The sequence below is a fragment of the Anser cygnoides genome, chromosome 2 (genome assembly GCF_040182565.1).
Source record: "Anser cygnoides isolate HZ-2024a breed goose chromosome 2, Taihu_goose_T2T_genome, whole genome shotgun sequence".
Classification (NCBI taxonomy): Eukaryota; Metazoa; Chordata; class Aves; order Anseriformes; family Anatidae; genus Anser; species Anser cygnoides.
Genome location: NC_089874.1, coordinates 11,283,053 through 11,296,016, shown reverse-complemented (window position 1 = coordinate 11,296,016; position 12,964 = coordinate 11,283,053). Strand labels below are relative to the sequence as shown.

At 39.0% G+C, this 12,964-nt stretch overlaps 1 protein-coding gene across 6 annotated transcripts in view; it reads left to right on the top strand.

The window, feature by feature from the left end:
* The window catches only part of DIP2C (disco interacting protein 2 homolog C), a 317,670-nt gene that overhangs the window by 228,321 nt on the left and 76,385 nt on the right, over window positions 1–12,964 (top strand). For all 6 annotated transcript variants that reach the window (XM_066991456.1, XM_066991457.1, XM_066991455.1 and 3 more), the window contains 7 exons: window positions 7,010–7,133; window positions 7,783–7,892; window positions 9,217–9,319; window positions 9,697–9,761; window positions 11,581–11,674; window positions 11,792–11,911; window positions 12,716–12,830. In XM_066991456.1, the coding sequence (XP_066847557.1) occupies window positions 7,010–7,133; window positions 7,783–7,892; window positions 9,217–9,319; window positions 9,697–9,761; window positions 11,581–11,674; window positions 11,792–11,911; window positions 12,716–12,830 (731 nt within the window). The remainder of the gene's footprint in view (window positions 1–7,009; window positions 7,134–7,782; window positions 7,893–9,216; window positions 9,320–9,696; window positions 9,762–11,580; window positions 11,675–11,791; window positions 11,912–12,715; window positions 12,831–12,964) is intronic.

Genomic DNA, 12,964 nt, shown 5'->3' with positions numbered 1-12,964 from the left:
CAGAAGCTGGAGTATTCTGAATTGGCGCATTGTATACGTGATGCGATGTGAATTGCAAACTAGGTGTCACAGAACGTGCCATCAAAGTAGCGGATACAGGATTTTTGACATTTCAAGTTCTAGTTCAAATAGTGGCTTACTATTCCCCTTAGGAAAAGATTTTAAAATATGTTTTTGATTTCCTTTTCTTCAGATTTTGTAGGTTATTTTTTTCCATTTGATGGGCACCATGAAAGTTCTTATTATTTTGCTCTGATACAGTCAGGGGAGCTAATCTGTTTGAATCTCAAAATAACATTTTTGTCCTCCAAGCATTTTCGTACTTATGCTCAATCACTTTCTGTGAATATGTGAACAGTGATCCCACATAGCTCTTTATGGCTTTCTTGTCATAGGAGGCGAACATTTGTAACAGAATATGACATGAAAGCATATAAACTATTTCTCAATCATTATTTCCTACCCTGTTAGACTTAATGCTACGTGTGCTTCTTGGAAGTGTTTCTGTACTCTCCCAGAAGCTGGCTTTGACAATGTGATTTTGAAATATTCTTGTGTGTTTCTATAGGAAGTTCAGAGATACCCACTCCCGGACACATAAAAAAAATATCAAATGGATGTTTTGTTGAGGGTAAAAAGTGTTTTCCAGGAGCTCTTTTTATTAAATCCTGAAAAGTTAGGTTATTAAAGCTTTAACAGTAGCCAGAGAGATACATCTTTTAAAAAACAGAGAAGTTGTCCCAGTCTTTTCTGCCATTTGAAGGCAGAATTGTATTCCAAAGGAAATACACCTTGACACTTTTTCTAGTATTCAGACATCTTCAGAGCTTGAGGTAAAACAAGCTGTGTTTCCTTCCTGCTTTCATCATTATTGTGCTGTACCTGATACACTGAAACATCCACAGAGTTCCAGCAACACTGGAAATTGACATAGTTTTGAACAGCTTTTGACAACGAACTTTCTTCGATAGATTTAAAACATGCATAAAATGCCATATATTTTATTTTGGGTGGCACAGTCATCCAGCCTCAGCCCTGCTGAACCCCTGGCACACGCTGCCGGACCCGCGTGAGCGCCGTGCCCACCCTCCCCTCCGCAGGCACTGAGCGGAGGTCTTTGCTCAGCTGGTCACCGTGAACCTCAGGTCCCTTACAGTCTACATTTTGTTTTTGTGTTTTCAAGTTTAGGAAATGGTAGTTTCCTACAGAGAATATCGCGTTTCGTCCAGTGTCCCCTGCCAAAAATAACTGTTGTCCTGCTTTCATTAAGACTTTTGGACATTTAGACTGCTCACAGTTACGTGTTTCACATGAAAATTGCAACCAGATACCAAAGCTTTCTCTGATGAGACAGCTGATTTCTTCCTCATAAAGCTGGTCATGAAAATTGCATCTGCTTTGTGTTTGATTATTTTTATTAAGATCTGTGATATTTGTATTTTTAAAACAGAGGGTTTCCTTGATTCCTTTTCACTTTTATTTTAAAGGTACTGGTGCTTGGGCTTTGCGTCTGGTGGTTGCTCTGTTTGTTAGGGTAAAGGCAAATGGAGCTCAAATAAGCATTGTAACAACAACAACAACAAAAATAGTTCATTTTGCAAGGTATTGCTACATAATTCTCGTTTGAAACCAGTCTGGGACTTGAAATGGACAGGAGTAACCTTTACCAGCCCAACCTTTGCACTGGCTGTCTCTTCCTTCCTTCCATATTAGGTGGAAGACTATGCACTCTCATGCACAGAGAAGGGAACATAATTGTTTTCCTTCACACAGATACTCTCACAAAGCATTACAAAAATGACATTAACAGCATGCTGAAATGCAGCCACACGTGGGATTTTTTATCCTGACAATGAATTATCACTCTCTGCAGCAGGAAGAAGACAATTTGCCTCCAGGTAGTGGTGAAAACCTTTAGGGGACCTTTAATAAAAGTCTTTAGAGAACCTTGAATGGCTACCTACAGCAGAGAGGATTTCTGGCTCGCTTCATCTGCAAGATTGATCTCTCTAGGTGTGTGCAGACATTGTCTAAAGCTATGCAGACCTCATTTTTCATACTTCAGCAAGTGCGATGCCTTCAAGAAATGTAAAATGGTAGTTCCAAAGTCAGCATTTCATCTGAAACCTCATGCTACAATACCTCAGCTGTATCTTTTGCCTTCCACCTGTACTACTTGTCATTTCAAACTGTGAATTGTGGAGGCTTCTGACAATGAGCATCAATGGAAAGTCTCTCCCCATCTGCACCTGGGACTGCGTTCGTTCGTTTGTTTCACCTGGTCTCTGCTGGAGCCGTGAGGTTTTCTTCCACCCCAACAAAATTCAGCAAAATAAAGTGTTTGTGGCAAGTGAGGGTTTTTCAAAGTAGCAGATTAGCATAATCTACCAAAATAGCAAATAACGGTGCTAACAAAACAGTATGTCTTGAAAATATATTCCATTTAAGGGCAGAGGGTGCTTTTATTTATGGGGAAGAGGGTTGTGGGTTTTTTTCAGCAGTAGGTGATTTGATTTCTTCTTTTTACTTACAAAGCAGTTTTCAACATTGCAGACATTCATTTTACATTACTCAGAAGGGATGCCGATAGCTCAATAGCTAGTCTCTGAAATCTGAAAGAATCAATACTCCTAAAGTCAGAAGTCTTTCCTTGCCATATGGAAGCTTTGACTGCTTCTCACAAATGACTCAATTTTCAACTCCAACCTCACTGCAAGAGGGATATTGAGTTGCTTGAGCATGTGCAGAGAAGGGCAATGAAGCTGGTGAAGGGACCAGAAAACGAGTTATGAGAAGAGGCTGAAGGAACGGGGCCTGTTTAGTCTGGAGAAGAGGAGGCTGAGGGGAGAGCTCATCACTCTCTACAACTACCTGAAAGGTTGCGGTGAGGAAGGTGTAGGTCTCTTTTCTCAGGTGGCAAGTGATGGGATATGAGGAAACAGTCTCAAGTTGTGCCAGGGGAGGTTTAAACTAGACATCAGGAAGAATTTCTTCATGGAAAGGGTGGTCAAGCGTTGGAATGGGCTGCCCACGGAAGTGATGGAGTCCCCATGCCTGAAGGTATTTAAGAGACATGTGGACATAGCACTAAGGGACATGGTATAGTGATGGGGCTCAGGAGGTCAAGTTGGTGGTGGAACTTGATGATCTTGAAGGCCTTTTCCAACCTAGTGGATTCTATGATTCATTTTTCAAACTCACAAATTTTGCCTAAGGCGCTCACTACTCTGGCTCATTCTGAGGCATGAGGAACAGCAAAGACTATCACATTTACATACTTGAGTGTTTTAGGTAAGGTTGCAGTGTGTCTGTGGGATATATAACACTCTCGGCTTCAGATGGTTTCAGACCTCCCACCATTTGGGTAGTTAGAAACGATTGCTTCTGCAGGGCAGCAGGTATCACTGGGGCACCTACGCGGGGAGAGGAATGTTCACCCCTTCTCCATCTCTCTATTCTCTGCAGTACTTTCTGCTTCTAAGTTGGGATGAAGCCACCAGGAGCAGGCAGGAGGCAGTGATAATTAGTTAGGAGGTGTGAGAATGACATTGGAAGTGGGAACGATCGACACAGGCTAGCAGAACACCAGAAAGCTTCATAGTGTTCATGTTGTGTGATCCTCAACTGGAGTTCCTGTAGCTATTGAGAACAGTGTCTATCGTGAACCTCTCCTGCAGCATCTTGAGTTACTTTTTTCTTGCAAGGCAGGATTTACCGTGGAAACCAAAGGCATGTCATAGAAAATGAAAGTCTGAAAACCACCCTGGCTGTTGTCTGTGCTTGGGGATTTTTTTCCTTATCTCCTGTGGTAGAGGTGCATCACGTAATCGTTTAACCATTTTGTCCTTAAATGAAAGAAAGAACTGTACAGAACAAAATGGCTTGAAGATTTTAATACGATTTGAAATGTGGTTGTCCTGACCTAAAATTAAGTCTGTTATAAGAGTCTATGATGTGTGGGTAGATTATGTTAGATAATCTATACGCTATTCTCCCTGCTTGTGTGTGGAGTGCTACAAATGAATGAATAATTTTTAAGTGGACATGCTCCAAAAGAATTGGTGTGACACTAAGTGAAAGCACAGTCATTATTTCTTGTGTTATCTAGAAAACCTGAACTGTTGATATAAATTTCCTTTTCCTGTTGTTTTGCTTTGTTATGAGAAGAGCTTGGCAGATCACTTCTTAAATGATGCATCCTCCAGGGCTGTGATATGCTGATGCTCTAAGGTCCACAGCTTCTACTGGTTTATATGTGTTAAGTTTCTAAACGGGAATTTATTAAGTTAGTTTCTTGCAAGGTCTTCTATGAAATTAGATCTAGTACTTGAGAGTGTGCATTTTCTTGGTGCAGTGGTGAAACAGCTTGCTAGCAGTCTTTTACAGGGCATAAACTTAGAACAAGATTTCGACTTTAATTTAAAATTCAGAGTGATGCAGCTCCTGCATTGATTGTCAAATTTATGTTCAATTCTGTTTAAAAAAATTGGTAGTTAGTGGGAAATTTGGGGTAATGGAAGTATACATAGGATGTTTTAAGAAACTGGTGGCCCTCCATTATACGTGGCAGAGTAGCACATCTCAGAGGCTATGTCTTGCCCAAGAAGTGATGTCTTCTGGAGCACTCCAGTCCTCATCTTCCTGCTGTTCCTTATGAGGGCCCACAAGGAAGGACCAGTGCTCCTGCAGTGTCCAGGCACCCACACATACTTCTGATAAGAAGGCTACAGGAGTGCAGCCAGGTCTCATCCTCACATGGAATCAGTATCTGATCAGGCTAAGCACTTGTCCCAACACTTATACTGAGAACAGTAATGCTTGACAAAGCCATTTTTATCTTTGTGGTGAAGGCACTGTGAGATCAACATGCTCCCCAAAACATCGTTGATGGATACCAGTCTTTTCTCTGTCGTTCAAAGGCTACTGCTCTCATTTAGATTTTTATTGGGAAAAAAAAAAAATGAACAAGCTTAATGTTAAAAAGCTTTCCTGAAAAAGTACCTTGTCATTTTTTCCTGGTTTTACATTCATTCTGGTAATAGTGCAACAGAGCAAAAGCAAATGCAGTAATTATGGATTGAAGGAGTTACATAGCGTAGGTTTGATAGATCAGGTTATCGTCCCGCATTGTTTAGTCAGCTATCCAAGTTCTGATAATTGGTGCTATATGCCTATTTTGTGTTGCTATGGAAAACAAATAAGCTTTGGTTTTTCCTCTGATTTCCTTGTTTCTCCACTTTAAATTGCTTTATTTGACTACAAAAAAAATGCATTGAAAATAGATAAGTTTTCAGGCTCATCATGCAGTTTTGCTTTGAATGAATCAATATATTAAGGCAACTGTTCTGTATTCCTGGTTGCTCCCATGGTTAAGTATGCATTATGGTTGATTTGAAAGATATTTTAGTTTGATCTTTTGAAACTCAGTAGGCTTTTTTCTCTAGAATCATTGTGTGAAGAAAGAGTTAATTCTTCTGTGTGTATTTATGTCCAGGGCTTTTCTCTGTTGAAGAGCCTAATGGATAGATGTAAAGTTCATGAAAGAATCATGACAAGACACTATAAGTAAAGCAGACATAATGCTGTGGAAGCACAGCAGCTCTCAAGGAACAGCTATGGCCTGGACTTGAAAATCATTACATGACTTTTTAGCCTCAATACCCATTTCTTCTTGATGACGGTAAAATGTAGTGTGCGTTCTTTAATGGGCACTTGACTATCTGTAGTGCTCCTGAACTATGTGTACAACTACTCAATGAAATGGTTATTGACAAATTAGATTAGATCAGCATAAACAGTGATACTGTCACCACTGTATGTCCACTATAACATCTCTAAAGTTGAAAGCATTCTCCAAGAGGAAGTATCTATAACCCGTATTATTTCCTAGAATCATCACAAAACCACAGAATTGCAGAATGGTGGAGGCTAGAAGGGACATCTGGATGCCATTTTATCCAGCCCACGTGCTTAAGCAGGGACACTTGGAGCAGATTACCCACATGACTTTTGAATATCTTCAAAGATGGTGACTCCACCACCTCTCTGGGCAACCTATTTCAGTGCTTAGTTAGCACTCACAGTAAAAAAGTGTTCTTTTATATTCAAAAGGAACCTCCCATGTTTCAGTTTGTGCCCATTGCCTCTTGTCCTGTCACTGGGCACCACTGAAAAGAGCCTGGCTCCATCTTCTTTACACCCTCCCTTCAGATATTTGTATGCATTGATGAGATCTCCCCGAACCTTTTCTTCTCTGGCCTGAACAGTCCCAGCTCTCTCAGCCTTTCCTCATAGGAGAGATGCTCCAGTCCCTGCATCATCTTTGTGGCCCTTCATTGGACTCTCTCCAGTGTGTCCATGCCTCTCTTGTACTGGTGGGCCCAGAAATGAAAAGTACTCCAGATTTAGCCTCATCAGTGCTGAGTAGAGAGGAAAGATAACTTACGTCATTCTACTGGCAATACATTGACTAATGCAGCCAAGAATACCATTAAGCCTTCTTTCTCACAAGGGCACGTCGATGACTCATATTCAACTTGGTGTCCACCAGGACCCCCAGGTCCTTTGCTACAAATCTGCTTTCCTGCTGGATGCCCACCCAGCACATACAAGTGCCTGGGGTTGTTCCTTCCTAGGTGCATGACTTTGCAGTTCTTATTGAATCCCTCGAGGTTCCTACCAGCAAGTCAAGGTCCCTCTGGGTGGCAACACAACTCTCGGGTGTATCAGCCACTCTTTCCAGGCTCTCATCATTTCTGAAGAGTTGAGAGAGCAGACACCAACTGATAACTTCAGTTCTCTGTATAATTTATGTTGTTACAGGTGAGAAGATATCTAGGTTGTGGAATTCCTATGTGAATTTACAAATCTGTTTTGCTAATCAGTTAAGTTGTTTCAAGGAAAGAGACTGTATTCCTCTCAAGATAATATGCCAAAGGACAAAAATTTTTTTGTTCTGTAGTCACTTCTAACCAACGTTATGTATTGCTTTTATTTTGATGTCTATCAGGATGCAGGAAGTCAACAAATAGGCTTTTTGCTTGGAAGCTGTGGAGTTACTGTGGCCTTGACTAGTGATGCATGCCATAAAGGACTGCCTAAGAGCCCCACAGGGGAGATACCACAGTTTAAAGGTAAGCTGACCCTTGGTTATGGTGGATATCACACATGTAATTTACTATGACACTAGTCATAGTATTTGTTTACTTGTAGTAGGTGAGATTAAATGCTAGATTCAGCTGAGGTGACTCAAGAACCCTGACAGAACAGGTGCCTCAGGAGCAGCCATGGCTATCAGGATGCTGTTGCCCCAGGTGTGTATTACTGGATCACTGTTAGACATTGCTGCTCCCCATGTCCAGCTGCTTCACAGCCAGCTCAGCTGGGCTGCTAAAGTCATCTTCACTTGCAAACTATGTTAAGCCAACAGATGTTGGACTGTAGTAGATGAGAAGGCTTCAGATGATTCAGTCCTATAGCTAAGAGGTAGGGACAGTAACCTCTGATAGGAGTATGGTAATGAACTATTTGGGTCAATAACAGCTTAAACTGCACAGCCATTTCTTCAGGAATTGGCTGAGAAGGCTTCGGTACTTGATAGCTGTGTTCAGAAGGCAGTTTTGGAAAATCTTCTTTCTCACGCTATGCTGAGGTTTAAAAGCAGCAATGTTTAGATAATGGTGACACAGGCATTTGAGAAAAAACTTTGGCAGAGAAGAATTTTGTTGTGTCTTATCCGGCAGAAGCTCAACAAAAACTGTCTTTTCTTTGTGGCTGTATCAGGCTGGCCAAAGCTGCTGTGGTTTGTCACTGAGTCTAAACATCTCTCCAAGCCTCCTCGTGACTGGTTCCCACATATCAAGGATGCAAACAATGACACTGCTTACATTGAGGTGAGTTAATGAAGATGCATCTTCTCTTTGAATCATTGCACATGGTACTTCTGGATTAGGTAAACATAATTATTCATTTGTTACTCACAGAAGCAAAGAACATCCTGTTTTAGCTTATTAATAAGTAATATTTTCTAATAATTATACTGTATATTGATTTCAGAAAAATTAATGGAATGTTAAATTGTATTTTGGGGGTTTCTAACATTGATGTTTTTATGTCATCTACAACACTGCTGCAATATTACATTAAATTTGCCTTGACCAACCTAGGTCTCATTCACAGTGTGGGCTTGCCCACTAGCCTTGAGATGAGACAAGTTTCACAATGAAGCTTCAGTTCTCATATCACAGCCTTCAGACCCTTTGAAAGAGAAGGAACTTCTTGTTCAAAAGCTTGTCTGTCACTTACTGCTTTGTGAGTCACACTACCCCCAGAAGACCAGCATCAGGAAGGGAAAATTAGCAATGCTGTTAAGTTTAATTTTTCTCTTTTATTATTTTTCCTTTTTTTTTCTCCCACTTCTATGTAGACACAAATGCCTTGAATTCAGTGATGCTAGTACTGAATTTAAATGATTATCCAAAGGGAAAAAGTTCAAGTGAATGGAGCAAAGATATTTCCTGTATTTGCACAGTCAGAACACTGGGCTAGAGAACAGAAATAACTCCATTTTCAATCTTGCTGATTATCTTCATCATGGAGAAAGATAAATGTTTAATTTACTTTAATTGCCACTGATAGTTTTCAAACTCTTGCATAAAGTTGCAAAAATTACCGTGATCATCAGCAGTGATCTCCTACCGCTTTTTTATTCTATTTTCTCATGACTCTCATATTCTTGCAGTCAAAGAGCTTGTGTCTTTCAGAGTGTATACATATAGATTATCATAACAGCACCCAGCAGTGGTTCTGCAATCAGCTCTTATCCCATGCCTTCCATGACACAGAAAGGAGAAGTTCAGATTTATCAGTTGGCCTATAAAATCTAACGTGAACAGTGAGCAGACTGAGATACGTTATTCTCTGCTAAATCTAGCCAGCCCTTTAGTTGTTAACATGGTCAGAATTCTTAGAATTATTTTTTCGACAATGCCTGTATTCAAACAAGAGATGGATTTCTGTTATTGAGCCTGAGAAGCTTCAGCCAAGAAGGGAGATCCCATCTTAAGAAAGCCTTACGACCTTCTCTGCACTTCTGCCTTCTTAAAATACTCATTGAATGTGTCCAGCATTCACCTACATAGGAAACGCTGTAAACTATCAAATAATGGAAATAGGGCAGCCATTACATATGGACTTTCTCTGCTTGATTCTCTTTAGTACAAAACATGTAAAGATGGAAGTGTGCTTGGGGTGACTGTGACAAGGATTGCGCTGCTGACGCACTGCCAAGCTCTGACCCAGGCATGTGGATACACAGAAGGTATGGAGTACACTTCCCTTGTTTCAACCTTAAAATCAAGTGTGAATTGTAATTTGTTTCTCACCTTGTGCTTCTGTCTCATGTTTTACATAGATCTGTGTTAAAAGCTTCTAGATTAAAAAACTGTGGTGTTTTTTTTTTTCATTGATTTTGGAAAATGCACTTTTAAAATATCGTTATGAGAGGTACCAAAGAGAAGACAAATAATGTCCTAGCCAAAACAAATCCTGCAGTGGAGACTTACTATGAAAGTTAAGCTTTGAGGTCATCAGTCATGTTACACTGAAGCTTACTCTATTTCCTTCCTTTGAGTGGGGTTTGCCTTGAGTCAATGCCATGTTCTAAAAAGTAAACTCTGTTTTGTTTTTATTGGACAGCTGAAACAATTGTGAATGTATTAGATTTCAAGAAGGATGTTGGTTTATGGCATGGGATTCTTACAGTAAGTATGGTTTTTATTTTGTGTGAATATTTGAAAATAAACTAACCTAATATGCTTATTACTATTACAAACTGAGATGTCCTACAGTTTCTTCTAATACAATTTTTTCTGCTTGGAAAGCAAAAAATGTATGACTTAAACCCACAGTCCTCTGCTAGTGCTCTTCCCCTTAATGAGCACAGTGAAGATGTCAGAGTTTTTATTCCTCATGTCAAGTACTCTGGAACCATTTGTACTACCTCATCCTGATCTTACAGGTGCATGTTTTTGAGATCAGACTTTGATTTTCATTTGTTCCTCCTACATTAGTACTTGCCTGTGCAAGAATATGGTCCAATGGCATAGCTATATTGCTACTGACTAACTTCTCTATCAAAACTTCCACCACCAAGGGCTTTTGCTAACATTAAAACATTTCTGATACTTTAAGTTGCATAAATTGTCTCCTTGCTGTTTGACTGTCTTTGTCAATTGACATAGGAGCCGATTTCTGTATTTTTAAAAATTGCTTCCAAAGGTGCTGTTGCAGTTGTTGCAGACAAAATGCTATTTGCTGATTAAGAACAGATGACAAGATTTGAAGGGTCACTGTTTGGGAGTCCCAGGATGTACAGGTCATACATGTTATGTTTCCCAGGGAGCTGATACACTTTTCCCATTCAATGTTAGACTGCTCCTAGTATCGAAGGGCAGTAACAACACTTCTAAAGCAGGAGCAGCCTATTAGTCTTAATGTCCATAAATATCTCATGGTAAAAAACTTTTATCATTGATGTTGAAAGAAAGCATCTAATAGAGCTTTTTTATGCCTTCCTTTGCTATTAACCTTCCTATGAGGTTCATTTTTTTTCTTGACTTGCTTGTAAGTACTTTTTCTGTACCTAAACCTGTGGCAAACTAAATGGAAAACTATCATTTGTGGTTCTGCAACCAATTGGATGACTAACCCAGTGGGACACTTACCTGTGTCAGGAACAACTTTCTTAAACCTAAGTTTTCCAAAAAAATGGTGTATTTAACCCAAGCTGCTTTGTTGCTATCAGGAGATGCTTCTGAATGGTAACAGAAGCAATACAGCACCTCATTTGCAGGCTGTTTTGCTTAGCAGTAACCCATGAGAAATCGCTAAAGCAATTGACTGCCTGAGACTAGGAGATCTGTTAGCTGAGTGAAGCCAATGACAGCATCTTTTTTCTAAAAATCCTGCAACTTCTCATAACCTTGTTGAAAGCACTTGAATTGGTCTACCTGAAGCAGGATTAAAAAAAATAAAATAGTTCATTTTTTTAATCTATTAAGATAAATTGATCCCTGCTTAATCTATGACTCCAGTTTCTCTGTCTACTCTCTTTTCAATATTTTTTTTACCACTACCATTAGCCACTAGCGTTTTTTCAGTCTTCACAGAGATGGACTTTTTTAGGCAGATATGTTGAGAAAAGAGTCTTCATATGTACTGAAGTGTAGCAGGCCTAGGGATAATACTAACCCACACAGCAAACATGCAGGCATTCTTCATCCTGTAGATGCACATATTTTTTTAATGCTTTCTGTTATTTTTCCATTTAAAGTGAATTGCTTAGGAAGAAAACCTGTTTAATTTTTTTTTAGTAGGGCTTAAGTCTAAATCCTTATTCATCAATTAAAACAGAAGATGGGGATTCCATTTCATCTTAATGTAGATACCTAAACAAGGAAAGATAAATGCTAGCATTGACAATAAAACAAGCATAGAGAGACTAACATAGATACCCTGTCCATAAAACAATATAATTCCCATTATTGTTGTATAAAACATATTTATCTTATTTAATTTCAGAGTGTCATGAACATGATGCATGTTATAAGTATTCCATATTCCTTAATGAAAGTGAATCCACTGTCATGGATACAAAAAGTCTGTCAATACAAAGGTAAGGAACAAGAACATTTGAAAGTATGCTTGCAAGTCAAAATCAAAAGAACAAATTGTTGATACAACTATATACCTTTCATATGGTGCATTAGTAATCTTCCTATTCCTATTGCAGCAAAAGTTGCCTGTGTAAAATCTAGAGACATGCACTGGGCATTGGTGGCACATCGAGATCAAAGAGACATCAACCTTTCCTCTCTGCGTATGCTAATAGTGGCTGATGGTGCAAACCCATGTAAGTGATCCTTCTGCAGTCCAGCAGAGAATAAGGAGTGTTTGCTGTCTTGCATCTAAATTTTCAGTCTTCAACCATCTTAGCTAAAATATTTAACAAAGTATAAGGTTTGTCTACTGCAAACTATTTGATATTTATGGAAACAGTAATTAATTTTGGATTTTTTAAATATATTTTTCTTTAGCTAATCCTGAAGCAAACTTGATATTTCACATAACGTAAGTTGCAGTAAATCCAGTTTTGTTTAACATGACAGCCATGCATAAAAAGTGAAGGAAATAGACTTAAGCTGTAGAAAGGATTAGAACATTTCTTCTGAATGATGCAGAATGCAGATGCAGAATTCACATGTAGAATTAACTGAGAATTTTGGGGGAATACTTACACTACTGTAGAGAACCACATCTGGATCACTTCATGACAATTAGTTTTCTAAACTGTTTCTCTGCCTTGTTTAAGATACTGTGATACTAAAATGCTTTGAGTTTCTGAATTAAATCTTTAATTTGCCTCATCCTAAAAAGGAAATCCACATTACAAATCTAGCATTAATGGCTTTTCTACATAAGCATAATGAAAGGACTTCATGCTCAGAAATTAATCTTTATATACTGTATGTGTATACCAATGTACACACATATATATAGTTGTATCAGGTATGACTTATTTCCTAGTGAACATGGGTCTTTCCTAATTTTTCCCTCCTGGAAACCCTATATATTCAACAGTAAGTTTGCAGTTTGAATAGTGTCACTTCAGAAATCAGATTATTTTTCTCCTCTAATTTTTCTTTTCTTACCCCAGGGTCTATTTCTTCCTGTGATGCATTTCTCAATGTCTTCCAAAGTAAAGGTCTAAGACAGGAGGTCATTTGTCCTTGTGCTAGTTCACCGGAAGCTCTCACTGTGGCTATTCGAAGGTACCATGTTACACTAGTTGAAACAGACCCACTGTACATTATATGTGGTAATTTAAAAAGAAATGCAAAATGTATTCAAGATTGGATCTCCCAACTTAACTCCTGAATTACATTTTAATTTTCTTTTTTGTTGT